The following is a 21,342-nucleotide window of genomic DNA, read 5'->3' as shown; positions in this document are numbered from 1 at the left end:
TATACTAACTGACCATAGCTGTGCGTTTGTAACGCGTGCGGTGTGAACTGTTTCTATTCGGTCGTCTCGTCTGATTGCAATTAGCATTAAATCGTAGGTTAAGTTTGATAGAGGAAAGTTTTATTGCACACATATTGTCGGTATTGACAATGATAAAACTATACTAAAAAGCTCAGCCTGTTTTGAATAATTATTTTTGTGTGTTAAGGAGGAACGTTATAGGCTTTTTTATTAAAGTTGGATTGACTAATTGACCCGCCTGTGGCCACATCCGTTTTCTTTATTCATAAATTCAAATAATTTGTAAAAATCTCTATTAGTGAGCTAGTACTTGTTGACTTTCAGACTGATTATATATACCTATAATTTATATATTTAACTAACAAGGTTTTTCTGTTAAGATATTAATAAAATGTTAATACCTGTTGACTTCCAGGCAGGATACATTACGTACATATATAATCGTATTTAGCAAATATAATTGTATTTTTTAAATGTTGAAAAAGAGTAACTACCCAGTGTCTTGCCGGTTCTTCTCGGTAGCATCTAGGTATAAATCAAACCAGCGGTAACTTAACATAGTTGTGAGGATTCATAAGTACTTATAAAAGCCTACTAGAATAAAGTATATTTTGATTTTGTTTAAACAATATGTCGTCGAAATTACCCAATAAACTAGCTTACAACGTTTAGATCAACATCACACGCCGTGCCTGAACTAGAACCGCGAACCTTCCCCGGCCGACTACACGTAGTCGCTCGCACAGCGGGCACGTCGCATTCACACGTAATACACAATGTGTTTTCATTACAGATGTCCAGTTCGCTTCGTATGAATATAAAGCGCTTTTCATTCGCCTCTCCATCGAGCATGACGTAACAAATGTTCAGTGAAACATTCATGTAGCGAGCTGATCGTGGTTTGTTCAATTTTAAATTAAAAATGTTTACGTTTTATACGTTATACTTTGAAATGAAAGGTTTCAATCTAAAACTAGATTACGGAACGCTACGAAACATGAAACAAACTTTGTCTTAAATTGATGTTGTTGTTGTATTATATGTAGACAACATATTATATGACGATTTTACATATAGCTATCATAGCTTCGCCGTTGATAGTTATTGTTTAATATCTGGTTGTTTTCAATGCTTTTACGAAATATTTATCCACAGAGCCAGAAAATTATACCTAAATTAAATGAAATAATTCAAGTGAAATAAAAAAAATGCTCGGGTAAGTTGTTTAACAACCTAACTTAAACGATGTTTGAGATGGATTAATACAGCTATTAACAGGAAATTGCTAATGTTTTTTTGTTAAACGAAATTAATTTATAAACTGAGCTTCAAACCACCATCAGCATATCCACAAATTATCGAGCAATTTGTATGACACGCACTAAATACTACACTCGTAAAGTAATATACATATATTCAATTCAAATGTTTAATTTTAAACAAAAATGTAACAGCCTCACTTATTAAAGAGTGTATTTAATAGTTAAACAGTGGTTTCTTTCTGAGTTATCGATTTGAAATACAAAAGAGGGAGACAAAACGTTATTTAACATGAATAACACTAAAGGGAAGGCCATTGAAAAAAAACGTAATAAATGAAACAATTCTGGTAGTTAATTGTAACAAACTAAACCTTCAATAGCAAGTATTTCTAGTTTCAATTACACGCCCCTGCGTATTAACAGACTCGCCGCAGGTTAGTCTGCGAGGGCCCCGTTTATTCTATAAACAAGGTCCTTAATTGCGGTCTCGTGCCGGCGCCGGTATTGTAAACGTCATATTCAAATACGGTAACATATAATAAAAAAGCCCTGCTGGGCTGAGGGCTCGGCGTCATAACGAACTTCCTGAGCCCTTTGTGACGAAAAACGTCGCTCGTGAATGGAACGTCGAATGTCAAATGACGTCTAATTAATCGTTTTGTATCTCATGGTGCGTTTCCACTGAAATTGTTAGCAATGTCTGTGATTACATACACATTGTCAGTAAAGTATTTACTTATATTTTTTTGTGTATACTCGTATGTAATATTTATAACAGCTGGTTATCGGTCATAGTGGTGGCGTTGGTCTAGTCGCGTGATAAACGGCTGCTAATCCCAAGAACATGGATTGACACTAAATGTTGTGCTGATAAAATGTTATTGGGTGCAGTTAAAACTCTTGAAATTGGAAGTATTTTAACTCACCTGCCTCGTAAACCCGTTGGTACAGCTCTGATTAGTCAGCCTGAAAATTTCCCGGTCGTGTCAGATTTCTCGTTCTATCGGATTATGAGAGTTACAACTATGACAACTTCCGGTAATAATTACACAAACCATACCGATCATAGTCGCGAGGTCAATGTCGGCAAGAAGAAAAACGAAGCAATCTAATATATCTCGACTTACGTCGCGTATTTGAGAACCGAACATGCAGTAAGTACGAGGACTGCCTGTAAAAGCGACTGGTATACAACAACACAACAACAGCCTGTAAATTCCCACTGCTGGGCTAAAGGCCTCCTCTCCCTTTGAGGAGAAGGTGTGAAACATATGCCACCACGCTGTTCCAATGCGGGTTGGTGGAATACACATGTGGCAGAATTTCTATGAAATTTTGATAAATTTCATGTGATCATGCAGGTTTCCTCACGATGTTTTCCTTCACCGCTGAGCACGAGATGAATTATAAAGACAAATTAAGCACGTGAATCAGCGGTGTTTGCCTGGCCGCAATCATCGATTAAGATGCACGCGTTCTAACTACTGGGCCATCTCGACTCAGTCTGGTTAGTCTGGTATAGTCGCCTGAGTCTGGTATAGTCGACTGGTATAGTCGCTTGAGATTATAGTATACGGATATGACGGTGGACCGCATGGCCGCTCGGCGCCCAAACCGCTCTGCAAAACCATTATGTTGCATTTATTTATTGTGCATTTAAATCTGATATACACGATAAAATCTTGCATAAATATTTATGAACGACGTGTTTACCGTATAATGCAATAGCTATTAGCATTAGCGATGTTCTCTAGAGAACCTTCAGAGGAGAGTCGAGAGGAGAAGAGGCTCGCGCGCCGGAAGCGAGGGCCGGAAGGAGCCCGATGAAATAATTTAATATCCACTCTCCGTTGTTCCGGTTTAAAGCAATTTACTGGCATCCGCCTCGATTAAACTACGCTTGGACTAGTTGAGACCCGGGGCCTCGATTTGAGACAGTTATTACCATGAAAGTTCTGAGAATCACATACAGCAGTAATGCAAAATTTCCTTTATTATATTCAGGAGTAATATAACAATGTTTTCCTTCCCGAAATATTTACTGCTAAATTAGACGAAAACTCTTTTAGATTATATGACTAATGTACAATTTTTAGAATGCTCAGAGACTAAATATACCAAAGAATATACAACGAAATGAAATTCAACCCAAATACATATTGTGACAAAACGACGTTTCATAAATTGATACCACTCACTTTCAGGGCTCATAAATGCCTTAAATCATAATAAAATCCAAACGAGTATGGCTCTCGTACACAATATCAATCTGTTACGATGAAATCGTGGTCATTATAATCACAAAGATTGATTCCGTAAATGCCGGATAGGGATGGTCCCGGCTTAATGGCAGAATACGGAAAACTTTGAATAGCCTTTTACCAAAGTCGTATTTTAATACTATCGACTTAGGTTGGCATTATTAGCAATATGTATCTGGTCCCAAGTATTAAGCTATTAACCATATTTTGACAAATGACACTTTTTAGATTGTGTATTATTTTGGGACCCTAATGGCCGCGTCAGCTTTACAGCGGGAAGGCGATTTAAATATTCAAAATGGGTTGGAGAACCACTTAAGAGCTTAGAGTACGCGCGTCCTAAGGGTGCTTCCCGTAAAGCCGGACCTCGACTTGGGACGCCGCCGATACATACATGGCCCATATAACTGGCATAACTCAGAATTGGATCATTAGTTCCGGAGATTACGTATGTAGGGGATACGAACAAACAAATTCTACCTCTTTATATTATTGGTCTTCAAATTGAAGATTGCTTGATTGATGTTAGTACTCGAGGTCACGAGATATTTATTTTCATAATTGTCGAGAGCTCCTTAATCAAATATTATACAGGAGACATGAGAGACTCTTTCAGACAATCTCAGTAATTCAATAATTTACTTTTAATTTATGGATAATAATAATAATATATTTGTTTTATCTATAAAAGATAGATTCTCATTGTGTGATTTCCCATCAAATATGGTAAAATGTTGAGGGGGAGGCTGTCACGGAGCGGTGACCTCGCAACAAGTGTCGCCGTGACGTCGTGACGGGCGCTCCCCATTACATCACTTGTTGCAAGACTTTTCCAGATTTATCTAACCGCTCAAGATTGAGTAACAATTCAACACTAGTTGATCTCAATTAGATTTAGTGTTTCATTTAATATTTTAGCAGAACTCATCGAGATGACTACATTGACTTTAAAATGAATTTTGACCATACCGATCTCGGATTATGAAACAAAAGAGCTTTCGTTTTATAACCTGAGAGAAATACGACCATTACTGTAGTCTTATTTAAAATTTCGTTTTATAACATTTAACAACTAAACCCAATCAAAGTAATTGAAAACATTAATTGTATCACGTCTGTGATTTCGTTAAGTTTGTAAAATATATGTTGTAGTCATTGTAGTTGTGTTACATATCGCTTGAATAATTTGGACAATTAATATGTATGCGTACATGGACTTGCCACGTCTCAAAATATCGCCTTTCCGTTTATCGTCGAGGCGTGACTTCGCGTCGCGGAGCTGTCGCCGACCTGGCGGCGGATCCTTTCTATACGTATACGGAACAGAGGCGTCGGTGTCACGGCTATTGATCTCGAACTCTCCCACATAAAAATTAGCAGGGAATTAACAATTACACATTGAACATTCACCAAAAATATGACATTTTTTGGTGACATATTTCGAGTCGAAATGGCCCTGCTTGCTTGCATGCTTAATTTGTCTTTATAATTCATCTCGTGCTCAGTGGTGAAGAAAAACATCGTGAGGAAACCTGCATGTGACAAATTTCATAGAAATTCTGCCACATGTGTATTCCACCAACCCGCATTGGAACAGCGTGGTGGAATATGTTCCAAACCTTCTTCTCAAAGGGAGAGGAGGCCTTTAGCCCAGCTGTGGGAATTTACCGGCTGTTGTTGTTGTTGTGTGACATTTTCTAAATCACTATTTGTCTTTGCGTAAAACACACAAATAGAATTGCGTAAGGAAGGAAGGGAGGTTTTGAAATAGTCGAAAATAAAATGAATAAAAATTCTTAAATAAATAGTCTCTCGTAAACTAGCTCGCTGTCACGACTCTGGAAATATTTGACCAACGTAACGTGAAACTCTTCGTCTTTAAAATAATGAATATCTGCTGCGACTACATTTTATGAATGTCTTTTGTTGCAGAACGAGGCCAAACCACCCGGGCGCCGTCGTCGACGTCAGCGAAAATCCACTGGACGCCAGCAAAGTAATACTTTTATTCGTCACTTAGAATGATGAATGCTTAGAACTCGTAATAACGGGAACATTTAATGTTAAAAAACGGACGGCAATTGAATAAATTGCTTTTATAAATTAGTCGGAAAAAATATTACGGGCCTAACTCTCAATCGTAATGAAGGCGACTGTGTGTGCTTTGAATAAATATACATGAGTCCACCACCATTTTAAAGTATTATTTGAATAAAACTAATTATAACGGATGAATCGCGTATATTAATTATTTTTAAACATCCCGACGTTTCGAGCACTTTGCAGTGTTCGTGGTCACGGGTAGACAAGTATTATTTGATTTTTTTTTTATTATCGTCACTTTCGTGACCCAAATAACTGATCGAGTTAACTAAAAATCCCCGTGTAATTTGCAGTTAGTAATTGCGTATGAATCGGGCCTGGTGGTGGTATGGGATCTGCGGGCGCGGGCCGCGGAGTGGAGAGGCTCGCTGGGCACGAGCGGGCCCGGCGAGGCCGTGCGCGCCGCGGCGTGGCAGCACGACGCAAAGCTCATGACCGCGCACGCGGACGGCGCGCTCGCCACGTGGAGCATGCGCTCTCCAAGACCCACCTCCTTGTCTTATCCGCATGGTCAGTGAGCCCACTACACATTCATGTAAAATGTAGTACATACACTCGAACACGTGTCGCCATACTATGTATATAAATTATGTTTTCAGCGAAAGCAAACAAAGACGGCAAACCAGAACCCTGCAAACCTATACTCAGACTGGAATGGAAAACTTCAAGGACAGGGTGAGCAAGACTTTCATTAAAAACTACATGATTATATTTGACTATTATAAAAATATCTTCTCATCAGAAACTCGGATTTCTGATGCGATGATATTAGTTTATTTATTATTTATTTATAGTAATGCGGTTGAATAAGTGTTTGCGATCTTCTTTATTCGTCCTCCAATTAATTTAAAAAAAACAATGCATTTAAAATTGATACCATAACATTTTCGCATTACATAAATGCTTCATATCCGAATATTCGATTATACCCGATTCTTTTGTTATATAACCTTACCACTGAGTTGGTAGAAAATACGCTCACCGATTATCACGTTTATATCTCAAAAAATACATATAATAGGGGATTAATATTTACAAGTATTCTAAATTTTTTCCAAAAAAAATCCTCTTCATTGGCGAACTTTCTAAAATGCCGTAAAACTCTCTTGTAGTTATTAACAAAGCACTCATTTCCATATTCAACAGTTCAACTTTAGTAAAAGTTTCATCTTCTATTAAAATATTAATGATTAATGAATATTCAAAAATTCAGTGAGTACAGAATTAGCGTACCAACTATCTTTTACTCGTAAACAGACGTCTTACCGGCGATTGCTAAGTTCTAATATTAAAAATATCAAATTTCCATATTTATTTTCGCTCCAAACAGCACTCTTTTAAAATATAAATGACATATATCTGCATATTTTTTAAATTGAAACATTTCGCTATGAAATTCATGACGTATCAGTTCAACGGGCGGCCATGTTTGATCATTACGAGTGCGTTCAGAAAGCTTTGTAATTTACATAAAAAAAAAACAGATTAATTTAGAAAAATCTTTCTCAGCTCAACAAAGATCTATTAATAATTCCTAAGCAAATTAAATTTTATAATAAAAAATTGACCTAACTTCCGTATGTTTATTTAAAAGTATTGAATGAAATTTCAGAGAAAGTCTGGTGATATTCTCCGGCGGCCTGCCCACCGACAAAGCTGGCCGGACGCACAGCATCACGGTTCTCAACGGAAAGAGCACCACCGTGCTGGAGATGGAGCACAGCGTGGTCGACTTCGTCACCCTCTGCGAAAGCCCCCACGCTGCCGGTCTGTTTTCTCTAACATTACATTATATTTTGGTGAACATAATCTTATTATTCTATGTATCGGTTGTACAACTATTTAGTTTATTTGATAAACTTTTTACCGTATGAAACAACTAAAAATAATATTTTTAGAACCAGAAGTAGGAAGTAGGTTAACCTCTAAAACAATTATCTTTAATTTAAAATAACAATCAATCTAACCACAATAGAAAAACATTTAGTCTGCAACACAAATAACCATCAATAAACACATTACACCGTAAGAATTATATTCGCGATCTCATTATGTCCACCACGAATCTCCCGCCGTTTTTTTTTAAAGAAAAGTTGTGTGACTTGACGAAGATGTTGCTTGTTTATTCCAACAATATTTATATAAGTTACTTAGTGAGAACGAAAGTGATGCCATCATTTATATGAGAAATTAAATTATGGAGACAGCTGATGCTGCCATAGTTCTGCGCAGAGCTGACTGGCAACTTGTTCCATTTGTCTGCAAACATGTCACAGTAAGGACCATACAGTGTATGTAGTATAAAAATGTGTTTCTAAACATTTCAGATTATCAAGAACCATACGCGATAGTGGTGCTACTGCAGAACGACCTGGTTGTAATAGATCTGCTTACCCCCGGCTACCCCTGCTTCGAGAACCCCTACCCCATGGACATACACGAATCACCTGTTACATGCTGTTGTTACTTTGCTGACTGCCCTTCGGATTTGGTACTAATTTTTGATAAACTTTAATAACGTTAAATTTAAATTTAGAACTGCACAAATTCCGAATGTTTCATATAAATGACGCTGACTACAAGAAATAGTCCGTCACGTGATACAATGTCATAACAAATTATTTTTATAGATTCCAGCATTCTACTCAGTGGGACGACAAGGCAACAAGAAGGCGGCCGGCTTCAGCGAGAAGCTGTGGCCCATCAACGGCGGCGAGTGGGCGCCGGCCTCGTGCTCCTACAGCGAAATTATACTCACTGGGTAAATTTAACTTAAACTAGATTAAAATTATGGAGTATATATGGTTAACAGACATCGTATAAAATGGAAACAAATAATTTTATTTCAGGCACGCAGATGGCAGTGTGAAATTTTGGGACGCGAGTGCGGGGACTTTACAAATTCTGTACAAATTAAAATGTTCGAAAGGTGAGCCAATATTCCATTTCCGCTATTCCGGACACAATACTTTACGGGTCTCATACCGGCGTATATAAACGCCAGCTAAAGCTGGAGATAAAGCTGTGGGCCGCAGGAATCCGGCTGACCACAGCTTTATCATATAACCGGAGCACAGGCCGGTGTACCGTCCGCAGTAGTGAGTCGTGTCCGCAGTGTTCGAGCGGCGCGGGGGCTACGAGGAGGAGTCCCCGCTGGCCGTGCAGCAGGCCGCGCTGTGCGCCGAGTCGCGCCGCCTGTGCGTGGCGCTGCCGCACGGACACGTCGTGCTCTTCAAGTTCCGCAAGGCCGAGGTGCACGCCGAGACGCACGTGAGTGCCCGAGCCGCCGACCGGCTGGCCTTGATCCCCAGCCGCATGCAATCCACTCGCGCTCGGATGAGGACACCGTAGTGAGACGTCGTGGCGTTCCAGGTCGTAGAGGTGCCGGTGATAACCGACGCGGTGGAGGAGGAGACGTCCCCAGAGGTGGAGAGCGGCCGGTCCACCTCCCTCGGCAGGGGCGCGGAGAGCGTGGAGGGCGAGGGCCGAAGGGTGAGCGCGCCGCTGCCGAGACCCGATACGAAATATCGTGTCGCGTTTCGGCGACAAGCAACCCCTCGCTCGTGTCGCAGTCGGGCTCGTGGGCGGGCAGCGCGCTGCGCGTGCGCGGCTGCGCGGGCACGGGCGGCGCGCGGCGGGCGCCCGGCTTCCAGGCGGCGCTGGTGGCGCTGCAGCACGGCCCGCCGCACCCCGTCACGGCGCTCACGCTCAACTCGTCGTACGGCCTGTGAGTACCCGCGGCGCGCCGACGCGCTCCCCGCCGCCGCTGACCGCGCGTGTGTCGCAGCATGGCGTGGGGCGGCGAGCGCGGCGTGGTGGTGCTGGACGTGTGGCGGCGCTGCGTGGTGGCGGCGCTGCCGGCGCACGCGCTGTACCTGCCGCACCCGGAGGCGCCGCTGGCGCGCCACGAGCGCCGCTCGCCCGAGCTGGACCAGGTGAGCGCGGGGCGCAGCTGCGATTAGGTTCCTTCTCGTTTGAGTATTCTCGAGAATCTGATGTCGTACGATATTATTAAGAAATTAGTGAATTTCGCCGAATAGTTGATATTCGCAATATGCGAACTGAGAATACTCTTGTTTCCCGTGTCACGTAGGTAAGGAGTAGTGTGTAGGCTCGCACCGGTGACGGCACTTCGTCGAGCGAAGCCGGATTGATTAGAATCAATTACTAAATGCATAAATTGAACTTCCTCGAGTAGTAGTATTGCATTAGTTGCAGGCGTAGTGAATAGCCTACTGACAGCCTAATCATTCCGTCGCGGCGGTGATTATTGAAACAGTCACTTTGACTTCAGAGGCAATCTTTTCACATTACATTTTATTTGCTGTTTTGTTTCATTATACTTTCGTTTGCTAAAATCGAGGAGAATTTGGCTGCGCTAAACCTCCCTGATTGGATCCTGATATAGTTTATTCTTTATGATTTTCTTTTAATTTATTAGTATTTAGCGCTAAGGGTTACCTCGGCTTGTCCCGTAGTGACATATGGCATGGCATTTAGACATTTTTTACACTAAGCCTGTCTTCACTATTCTACAACGCCTAACTACATAGCTGTCACACGTGCCACTAATAGTTTTGTTTTAAGAAATCTTAAAAGATAATGGCTGCTGTAAGTTGCCATGACTCAAAAACCTCAGACCTGAAATCTTGATTGGAACTGTCCTTCCAAAATGAAATATGAATGTTCTCCGTTTCATAAGAGTCATAAATTTTATTTTAAACGTCGTCTCCCCGATAGTACTTAGTAAACATTTTGGAAGGACTGTTTTCAATAGAGGTATGGTCACCGCGCCGTGTCAAGGCCGGTATATATCAGCCCTCGATACGTGGTCGGGAACAAAGCTCAACAAAATGATCTATTCCCCTGTCCCTGAAGTTGGAGGAGTCACCCGCCAGCCCCGAGCCTGCCGAGGAAGCACTGCCAGACCCAAAGCTTGACACGAGACGCAAATCCACACCTTGGAAGAACTTCAATTTAAAACGTCAAATTTCTAAAGTGGACCTTAAGCTCAAAGCTGCCTTCGGACCGCAAGAAAATGAGGAAACCATTGAAAAAGGGAATTCACAATTCTATTGTGAAACGGCTGCTACTGCCGAGGTGGCGCCTGAATCTACCACCGACTCGCCCGAAGCCGACGATGCGGGAGAAAGGAGACCTGACGACGATAAAAGCCAACTGTCCTCGCCTTTACGAGTTTGTTCCGATGTCTTCGAGCGAATGCATCGAGAACTACAAGAGAAACGAGCTACGGACGTTTATGACAGAATGCATAAAGAACTCCAGGAAAGATGGCAGGACAAAGAACGAGGTGAAATAACGCCTGATATATCCCCCTCTCGGATCGGAGACGACGAAAAAGCTACACGACCTGACAATCTACCTCTTTTTGATGAAGACGGCAAGCCGCTGCGACCGCCTCGCTCGAAAGCCAAGAGAAAAGAGGACAGCACAAAGGACCAGAGAGACCAGAGGTTGCTCTCAGTGCCCAATATTAAGTACAACAAGCAGGAGTCGGTAAAGGACCTGCGAAAGAAGCAAGCGACCCAGCAATCGCAGTCGTTCGCCGGCAACCTGATGCGGCGCTTCAGTAAGTATCCTCAGGAGCTATCCACCTCACTCTCACACATGCCGCGCCACGCGGGTCGACTCTCTCGTAGCCTAGTCATCATGTAACATAGCGTAGATACCGTTGCTCTGGAATTGGAATGGTAATGGTTTGGCCAGTTTTTATATCGTTTACTAATATTGTAGATAAAGTTTTATCAGATAGAAGTTTTTGCTCGTAGATGAATCGTAGTTACAACTTTTAACATTTATGAACATTTTGATCTGACGACTAGTGTGAGTGTTATAACAATTCTATTCTAGAGTTTACTATAAAGTTAACGGATGATCATAAAAATGTATACATCATGCTTCACGCTTCTTGTGATATTTGGCTTTTTATTTATTTTAAAATTTAAATTATATACTTTTTAAATAGAGCGTCATAAATGGTGCATATATATAATATATACATATACATATATAGATATATTTATGTATAGGATCACGTGTATAAACTTACACTGTATACGCTGGTACATCATCGATTGCCATAAAGCGACACTTCAGGTAATGGCTGTCTTTTTCTTTCCCAAGGACAAGGACTCATCCGACGAGGATTCGAACTGCCTAAAAATTCTATTCGGTGATTTATTCGGTAATTTTATACCTTAAATAGTTAATACTGCATCGAACGTAGGCGTTAAGATCTCTGTGTTTTCGATGTCCATTTGGGATGATATTAAAGTAAAGAGCTACAGTAGTGGGAATCTAGCTGTGCACCTCCCCGCTTGATAGCTTCACATCAGACCATACCGAGCAAACGACGCGCCCGGGATACTTACGATGATTAGCCACAAAACGATTCGCATAGGCGCTACACTTTTCTGACTGATCTGCTTTCCCCAGGAGAGTTTGTAGCGCGACTTTGCACGAGAAACGAACGAAATGTCGAAGAGGAATTAAACGAAGTGATACAAGTGCCCAACATAATAGGTATGGATCCTCAGCGAAAGGCTCACAGCACACTAACCCAGGAGAAACATAACCGAACCACGCCTGACTAATACCGACGTGTCCGGCGCGGAGTCGCCGCGTCGTATCCGTGTCGCGTCCGTCCGCGTCACGTGTCCGTTACATGTGCTCGTACCTCAGGTGGCGGTCTCCTCTTGTGTACTACTCATTTGTTTATTTTTGTTTCTGTTACTCTTTCTATGTTCATTTCTATGCATAATTCTATTTATTTAATGTACTATCTAATTCGCTTATCGTTATAACCAAGGTAGGCAGGTGCAGTTTTCAAGTCATTAGATCGCAATCCGTGACAACAGGATGTCTGTTTTATTAATGTACGTCGTGCGTTGTGGTTTTCGTCTTAGGGGTAAACGTATCGGCTACGGCGACGACAATTTGTCGATGGCTATTCGTTCAGGACGTCTGCGTGCCACTATTTCTACATTTATCTAAAATAGTGGTCGAAATTGATTAACAATGTACTTAAGCATCACATGTGTCCCGTGCGGCAGTCCACAGCGTGCGGTAGGAGGGCGCGGGGTGCGGGCGGCGAGGCAGTGGCGCAGGTCGGACGTGTGTGTGTGTTGTAGATGAACGGGCCCGGCGGCGGGGGCGGCGGGGGCCCGGCGGGTGGCGGGGGCCCGGCGGGCGGCGCGGCGCCGGGGGGCTGCGCCGGAGGGGGCGCGGGCGCGGGGGGCCCCGCGGGGCCTCGCGCAGTGCGGCGCTCGCGCTCGCAAGGTACCCGCAAACTGCACAAGTGCCTCTCCACCGCGTCCGACGTGTACGCCGCGCCCCCCGCCCCGCAGCATTCTCTGCTCACGACGCGACAGTATTGCAGTTTTGGTAGTACAGTCACCTTTATTCGACCTCTCGGTCTGCCTGTCGATCTAAACAGTCGCAATTTCTCCTTTCGTTATGATTTTGTTTCTTTCGTTCTTTATTTTTCTTTTATTTTTTGTTCGATGGCGAGTCGCTGAAGATGTGTTCGGCTCCGAGCCGTTTTAGTTATGTGCCTCGTGCGTCTTGTCGAGCTTTGGCTGGAGAACTAAAGGAAAGAGCTGACGATATTGATTGCTTAAGTGTTAACTACGCTTTAATGTTGCATTGCAGTAAATATCAGTTTGTTGAATGTGTTTCTCAAAACAATACGAAAGTATACTCATGTATATCGAGCGATCTCGCCCAACTGTTATTTCTTTTTACGACTTATTTATTTTTTTCTTTTTCTTTCTCTACACTACCTACAACTACGTCATGACCTACCATGATACTCTTCAAAAGTTATCTGAAATTGAAGATTACATCAGTCGAACCATTTGTTAGCAACATAATATTAAGAATAATCTTCAATTTCAAGATATTGTCAAATATTAGAATATTCATTGACCACTAAATTGTAGCTGATATTCCAAATTGGCAATAACGACTTATTGGACATCTCAATCAGGCCTCAGTCAGAAATCTGTTGCATTATTCACCGACAAAGAGCATGCGTCGAATTCTAAATAATGTATAATCATTTGATAAATTTCCAATTTCAGATCGGAATCATTTAATAGGTAATCATTAAAGTCTGCCACCTCACCGTTTGTTATTTTAATTTCTAGTTGTTCATATCGAGTAGTTTTGTTTTCCTGTGTCGTGCCGTCGCCGTCATTAGAATGATCAATAACTGTGTGTCCCTGTCATAAAGACTGAATAGTTGTTTTGCCAGAATCTGTACCAAGTGTAACCAACGATTCGCCATCTACAGTACTATCGGCACTGACTTTACAAAAACACACATCATCCCACGAACTTTTATCGATCGAGATATATTTACATTGTACGTTGCTTACTAGATTCGCTCAGTTTGTTCTTTTCAATTATTTTTACATGCAATTTAGATTTCTGCAAACAAATGAATCAACACGACACGACACGACACGACACAATGCCACGAATAAGACAGCGATGAAATAGCGACTGTAGACGACGAATCCGTTCCTAAGTGACTATGGTGATGATGCTTGTAACACATTGTGGTTTATTTGTCGATACAGAACCGACTATTCCGCAGACTCTCGCATCTATGGAGTACTTACAAATAATGCAACCCAATGGTATCCCAACGACATTTGCATTGATTTATTTTTTACATTTACATTAATTTAGTTTTTGTTTTTCGTTTCGTGGCTTGTCACGGGCTGCGGTCCTGTTTTTGTCACACGCTAGTTGGTTTGTTACTTAGAGTCGAAATTGTGGCTGTGACTATCCTCCGATGTTCTCCCACACTCTGCACCTCAACTGCACTTTGCGAACAACTTCCGGCATGACTCTTAGACGTAATAAAAGGTGACTTACTACTAAAAACTATCTCTTTTCTATTCTCTCACTTGCTCAGTGTACGAACGGTATCTCTTATGTATGTTATATGTGCATTCTATGAGCGAGGCTTTACATATTGTATACGATACACGACCTATAGTTATATTATCATTTACAATTATTTCTGCGTTGTCGATAGTATTCAAAGTTCTCAATATTCCTCATCACGAGCGGTCACATTATTTATTTCTTTGCCTTTGTCCGCAACATGTTTTTACTATTTTACTGCAGAACTTTTACTTCGAGTGCCCGGCCTGGCTCGAGCGCCACCTCGGCAACTGACACTCGAACGCTATTAATATTACAATTACTATTTTTATTAACTGCTGTTGAGTACATTACATTATCTTTTTTGTTTCTAGCTCGACCACAAAGCAAAAAGTTTATATGGCTCGTTTTTGGCTGCCTCTATATACGGCTGTCCTTATGTCTATGTATGCTTACAGTAAAATCTTTATTAAATGCACTAGTCGCATGCGCCGCTAAGAAATATTCACTGCACCAAGATTGGATATTATATATAGATGTTTCATGTTACAACTCCATTGAACTTGTTTGTCCGTCCACGACTACGCTACATACTAGCTATTGGGTCCTACTTTAGGACGAATCTGTTAATAAGCTCCACAGTAGTAAACATAGGGATGAATAAGAATGACGTGTTTGCGCTTTATAGAAAGTTAGTGTAATTTAGTACAGCCGCAACACTGCGGCCAGGGCCGGCCCTAGCTTCCGCCTTCTCAACCCTCACATCACCGTACCATAACATCCACCATCTTAGTCGCATCGACACCATTAACCTGTGCTCAAGTCTCGCTTCATTCGACGCTTTCATTTCTAGAACTGTGTGTATGTCTCATTACTTCATGAAAGTGTAAATTGTGAATCATGATTAGAATGGATGTAATATAAATATCATCATGTTCATTATCATAAAATACCATTCCGTCAAAACTTTGTGTCATGATCTAACCAAATTTCCAAGGTGATAAAAATGAGTAACGACTTACTTGTTGTGCAAATAAGCTGAGATTGGACGGGCATGCAAAAGAATGATTATTATCAAGCATGACTCCCATTTGATATTTTAATCTATTTTATATTCGGCACAGAAGAATGCTGCAGCTGAATGAGTGGTTTCAGCTAATTTCACAACCGCACACATAACCAGCTAGCTCTAGAGTGCAACTTCGTAGACTTGTAATGGAGGCGGTGATACTGGCTGCAATAATTGATTGTAAAATTGGAATAATATCGTTAGCAAATGTAGTCAGATAGAGCAGCCTTTATCGCAGTCAGAACTAAGGGTCCACTAGCAAAGGGTGCTATTGGACTTTTAGTTTCGTGCTGGTCAAAACGGAGGGATAATCTGTCTGTTTGCACCAACCGGCCGCGTAGACAAGCTGGACAGTTCGTTCTCGCGGTCGCGCTCCAGCTCCATGTCGAGTCTTGAGAACATATCGCAGGAAGGCATTCAGTGCCTCGCCTTTGCCGACAGCTATACGAAGAGATCGGGTAAGTCGCTGCCTTTCAATTCTTCGACTTCGAAGTTCTCTCTTACACTGGCAGTTTCATTCCATGCATAGATCCCACGACGTTGCTGCCGACCTTGTGGATAGGAACGACGTTGGGCTCGGTGCTCACAATGATGATCAGCTTGCCGGAAGCTGACCTGCGCCACACGCAGCCAGTCGTTATTTCCACGAGCGGTAAACTGAAACAAATGCCTCTTAATTATGTCATAAGTATTTCTACCGAATTGTAAAAAATGTTTTTTTTGTTTTACAGGCGGTCCAATATTTAGGTTAAAGGGTTCAATATTGGCCATGTCATTTTTGGATTGTAATGGTGCTTTAATTCCTTACTCGTACGAGAGCTGGAAGGACGACAGTAAAGACGTAAGTTGACAAAGTAGCGCTTAAGCGCTAATCCGTTCTGTTACCCATTCCTACGAATTTAAAAGAGCGCTAAATTCCATAACCATAATCGCTAACACAGGGGCGGGAGCGGCGCGAGCGCACGCCCACTAAGCAGAGCTCGTCAGGCAGCAGCCACATGAGCCCGCCGCCTTCCGGCGCGGAGGCAGCCGCTGATCGCCAGTTCGTGGTTATCGCCTCGGAGAAACAGGCGCGCGTCGTGGCGCTGCCGAGCCAGAACTGTGTCTACCGCCAACAGATTGTCGATACTGACTTTGTTGTAAAATCTGAGATTGTTAGCTTGAAAGGTTGGTTAGTCTTCCATTGCCGTCATTTCAAATATTATTTCGTCTGTATGGCTTTAGGCAAGCCCGTGTGGGTGGGTAGCATCAACCAGACGAACATCTATACTTTGTATTATTATGTTCCGGTTGTAATGGTGGTAAGGAATGGTAATTCTTTCTTATATCCTCTATGCCTATGACCTACTTACACTAAAAACGAAACTGTTCATTCATTACTCGGATTAAGTTCAATGTTTATAACCTTAAAATGTAATCTCGCCGTATTCAGATAGCGTCTGCCTGGTGAACTACTTGTCGACGGGTCACTTAGCGGCGTACAGCCTCCCCTCCCTGCGGCCCCTCGTGCACACGGACTTTCTGCCGCTCTCTGAGCTCAGGTAATTTGGTATTCCAAGTATTTACAATCTTTTATTCTCCACTAACTTTTTTCTGTGAAAAGCAGAAACCGAACTTAGAATAAAGTATCAAAATGTACCAAAATATTAATAATGAATTATATTTGTGAGTTACATCACTGAGTTCAGTTTCCATGTTTCACATCGTAATCAAAAAATAACTTTTACCTTATCGAGCAAGCAATGAAAGTGAATGACTTGATGTCGAGGCTCACGCCCTCCCATGAAGACACGACCACTCTTAGACGATTACACGCACCCGATCGAGGCACTAAATGATAAACGGCTTGTTTTTATATTCATATCCCTTAGATACAACTAGCTTCGCAATACGGGCATGAGAATGCTGTATTTATATACGCTAAAAATTACAAATATCTCATTTTGCAATTTTTGCATTCATCGCCAGACACTTTGATCAGATCATTTTTTACATCTGCTATTTTATCATTTGGGAGCCAACGAAGCGAATTCCTTTGAGTTATGATCGATGTTAGAAAATAGCACCTGTTTGATGCACGACTACTTCCTAAAATATTTAAACAGCTCTCTTTCGTACGAGAGCGCGTCAAGACTCTCCCGATCACTAAATAAAATGGTCGTGCAGCAAACAAGGTCACCCGTACCGAACACGGCCAGCACCGAGACGCTAGTGGCTGTCGCCGCGTTTTGTGGATCACGAAGTAGACAAAATTTTGCAATCTGACGAGCACCTCCCGTGCTTAATATTTGGCACTCTTCATCCTATCTTTCAGTTGGGTAACCGATATCGATCGGACATAACGAACACGACTCAAACACATCTCCGGACAGAATTACTTCCGATCACGACCCGCCACTTGGTGCTGATTTGTGTAACGACACTAACCCCACCGACACGCTCGACGATCATTCAATGTGCCCGACATCCGATCGCATATAGTGCTAATGATGTACTTCATAGTGTGTGACCCTCATAGAGCTCGACGCAATCTGACCGTGCATCACTAGTGCAATGTTGTCGCTCGCGCGCCCCGCGGCCGCCCCCGGTCGCGGCTGCGGGGCGCTCGAGCCTGTAACTGACCGGTGCCTGTGTTCCTGGTAGCTTCCAGACACAGTCCAAACAGAGGGGTATCGTAGACCCTATGCTCTCCATATGGGGCCAGCAACTGATAGTTAACGAGGACACGGACCAGTAAGTCTTCGCTGATAGCGGAATTGCGTTAGTCATGTACCATCACCCCGTGGTGTCCCCACGCGATCCGTTAGACGTGCTAGTGTTTCATGTTACCCCGCAGCTTCCAAACCTCGCCCTGCGATCATTCCGGACATGGACGAACTTATCTGTCATCATTTTCAATTGGATTTATTTTTATATCAAAATTACTTTCAGTATCATAACTTGGCCCTTCAAAATACTATTGGCACTTGTTTATAACAAACTGAAGATACGCATAGAACTGTTTTTAGACATCTCACGTGGACAAATGTGTAACTAGTACTTGCCAATGAGCAGCTGCAGGCTTAGTTGCGTAATGAGCTGGATGTCTCGAAACATTATTCGGTATCTTTGGTCGCTCCAGTCCGTCCGCTGCCTGCGACACTGCTTCAGCCCCGATCCCGACATCAGCCCCACACGAACACGACACCCGCCTCACCACACGCACACGTTCTGTGACACCCACATCTCCTTCCTGACATTATACTTCACACAGTATCGTTTCCTCTTTTCTTCTCTTGTTGTTTCTTCTTTGCTCAACGATTTATCTTTATATTTCTCGTTTCTTGTAAAGCATGCCCGCTTTGAATGTTCTAGAACTATTCTATGTCTTGGCACTGTCATTGTTATACACTGATAAGTTATCGCTTTTTAAAGTAATTAGATATTTAAAAAATTTAAAGAATTTTCGACAGAGTAATCAGAGGATAAAAATAGGAGGTAAGATAAAGTTTGTAACCTTTTTTGCAATAAAGTCAAATCATAATTAAAGTCCATTAAAGTCCATGCCATAAATAGGTATGGCATGAGTGTTCTACTTGACAAGAAATATTAGCCCAATATGAGAATCGAGTTATGATTAAACTGTTTTGGATCACGATAAGACAGTCAGATAGTAGCATTGGAGAAAATGGACAAATAAACGATTGCTTTATAAAATGCTTAAGTAAGCGATTGATGATTTTAGAAACTTAATTGTGAGATGAAGTTACAGTGACTCAAAAATGACTCGTTCCGTGCGCTGTGTTGCAGAATAGCGAAGACGTTCTGCTTCAGTAACCGCGGACACGGCCTCTACCTCGCCTCGCCCACGGAAATACAAAAGTTCACTATCGACGCTGAGTTCTGGTGAGTACTGAACAATGTAAACGCCATTTTGAAATTAGTGGTATGTTTAGTTTCTTGTGTCTTAAAACCAAACTTGATCTGTCTTCGTTTGTCATATCGTTTAATGAAGCAGGTTCGTCCTTTTCAATATTTTTACAAATGATATGACATCCAATCTTATCTACCATGAATCGACCCATCCATTCATCAGCTCTCGCTGCTTGCCTATTTTGACGTGAATCGCGGTGCAGAGCCAAAAAAAGGTTAAAATTATCACGACACGCAGTTAACAGTAACATATAATTTTATCCCAAAAAGACGACATTCTTAGACTTCACAAACTAAACGGTTCTAGAATCACACTAATACGAATCCTATAACATCCGCTTCCAGTCAGCAACTAAACGAAATGATCGGAGAGCTGTTCCTGCCGCGGGACATGCCCGAGCCGCCCAAGGAGAGCTTCTTTCGAGGGCTGTTCGGCGGCGGGTCCCGGCCGCTCGACCGGGAGGAGCTGTGTGCGTAGCTACACCGACCGTACACACCGCACCCACACACCGCCCGACCGACCGCGCCTGTAAGTGCCTCTGTCCGCAGTCGGCGAGAGCAGCGGCAAGCCGAGCCGCAGCGTGGCCAAGCACATCCCGGGCGTGGAGGGCGCGGGGCAGCGCGTGGCGGCGGCCACCAGCGAGGTGGCGCGCGCGCACCAGATGGTGGTGGAGCGCGGCGACAAGCTGTCGCAGCTGGAGGACCGCGCCGAGCGCATGCACTCGCAGGCCTCCGAGTTCTCCAGCTCGGCGCACCAGCTCATGCTCAAGTACAAGGACAAGAAGTGGTACCAGCTGTGAGACGCCGCTTCGCGCGATGTGATAATGTAAATACTAAACGATACTACACTATACTTAATCTTTTTATACAGTGTACCTTATGTATTACCGTAGTGGTTTCTCTATATCGCACTCTTCCCGTCTCGCGTTTCCTCTTGTTTTCGACACCGTATGCGTGCGGACGGACGGACGCCGTGTGAGTGAGCGTGGCTGTGAGAGTGAGTCGGTGACTGAGCGTCGCGAGCGTCGCGTTTGGCTCAGCGTCGAGATAGCGTTATGTTACTCTAGTGTTGCGTCGATATGAGATTATTTAAAGTTGCTACCTTAAAGATAACTTAAGTAGATGTAATTTTTTATAGATACGAGCGAACGGAACGGATGAAATTACTGTAGTCGTTGTGAATCGTGTTGATCTGTGTAAAGTAAATATTTATAAATAAATGAGTAATATAAATTAAATGATTGAAAAGTTAAGCATTGGATGACAATAATTTTGTTACATTTGTCCGGAGTTTGATTTCGCGCCGAAAGCGTTCCTGTTTGTTTCTTCTACACAAAGTCTTCTATTGAATACCTCCTTTGAAGTGTAGCTACGTATAGTATATAACTTGTTAATCTGTTCTGTTTTTATTCGAACACTTATCTCTTTCGATATGTTTTAAATTATAAATTCATATATATATATATATATATATATATATATATATATATATATATATATATATATATATATATATATATTATATTAGGTATGAAATGTGCATAAAATGATTTTATTAAGATTTAATGAATCGATCGAGGTGCGCCTCCGCAATGATAGCAATACAACGCGGGCTCGGCCCGAGTGGACCTGACCAATAGGTGTCGTGTCGATGTTGTTAGCTGATTAACTATTAAAAAATAAAACTGAATAAAGCGATAACTAATATTATATGTAAAGTATCGATTAAGTAACGCACTACGTGTCGCAAATAAGAGATAAGTTCGTGCGGAGAGTCGTTGCAGTTTATGTATAGGAA

General features: G+C 42.3%; 1 protein-coding gene across 8 annotated transcripts in view; it reads left to right on the top strand.

Moving 5' to 3' along the window:
* LOC124543739 (syntaxin-binding protein 5) overlaps window positions 1-21,012 on the top strand; it is a 283,002-nt gene extending 261,990 nt beyond the window's left edge. For 2 of the 8 annotated variants that reach the window (XM_047122019.1, XM_047122021.1), the window contains 22 exons: window positions 5,477-5,540; window positions 5,941-6,157; window positions 6,247-6,322; window positions 7,260-7,414; window positions 7,975-8,138; window positions 8,278-8,408; window positions 8,497-8,576; window positions 8,763-8,917; window positions 9,020-9,139; window positions 9,220-9,374; window positions 9,435-9,582; window positions 10,526-11,237; window positions 12,104-12,189; window positions 15,964-16,090; window positions 16,162-16,284; window positions 16,364-16,473; window positions 16,574-16,799; window positions 17,065-17,173; window positions 18,276-18,365; window positions 19,422-19,517; window positions 19,890-20,014; window positions 20,094-21,012. In XM_047122019.1, coding sequence (XP_046977975.1) covers window positions 5,477-5,540; window positions 5,941-6,157; window positions 6,247-6,322; window positions 7,260-7,414; window positions 7,975-8,138; window positions 8,278-8,408; window positions 8,497-8,576; window positions 8,763-8,917; window positions 9,020-9,139; window positions 9,220-9,374; window positions 9,435-9,582; window positions 10,526-11,237; window positions 12,104-12,189; window positions 15,964-16,090; window positions 16,162-16,284; window positions 16,364-16,473; window positions 16,574-16,799; window positions 17,065-17,173; window positions 18,276-18,365; window positions 19,422-19,517; window positions 19,890-20,014; window positions 20,094-20,344 — 3,520 coding nt within the window. In that variant the 3' untranslated portion in view covers window positions 20,345-21,012. Of the gene's footprint in view, window positions 1-5,476; window positions 5,541-5,940; window positions 6,158-6,246; window positions 6,323-7,259; window positions 7,415-7,974; window positions 8,139-8,277; window positions 8,409-8,496; window positions 8,577-8,762; window positions 8,918-9,019; window positions 9,140-9,219; window positions 9,375-9,434; window positions 9,583-10,525; window positions 11,238-11,791; window positions 11,853-12,103; window positions 12,191-15,963; window positions 16,091-16,161; window positions 16,285-16,363; window positions 16,474-16,573; window positions 16,800-17,064; window positions 17,174-18,275; window positions 18,366-19,421; window positions 19,518-19,889; window positions 20,015-20,093 lie in introns of all 8 variants that reach the window. The other 6 variants (XM_047122022.1, XM_047122026.1, XM_047122020.1 and 3 more) reach the window with 5 other exon arrangements.
* The last annotated feature ends 330 nt before the right edge of the window (window positions 21,013-21,342 follow it).

Source organism: Vanessa cardui, chromosome 3 (genome assembly GCF_905220365.1).
Source record: "Vanessa cardui chromosome 3, ilVanCard2.1, whole genome shotgun sequence".
NCBI classification, from domain to species: Eukaryota; Metazoa; Arthropoda; class Insecta; order Lepidoptera; family Nymphalidae; genus Vanessa; species Vanessa cardui.
The sequence above is the reverse complement of the archived record's forward strand: the minus strand, read 5'-3'. Positions and strand labels throughout refer to the sequence as shown.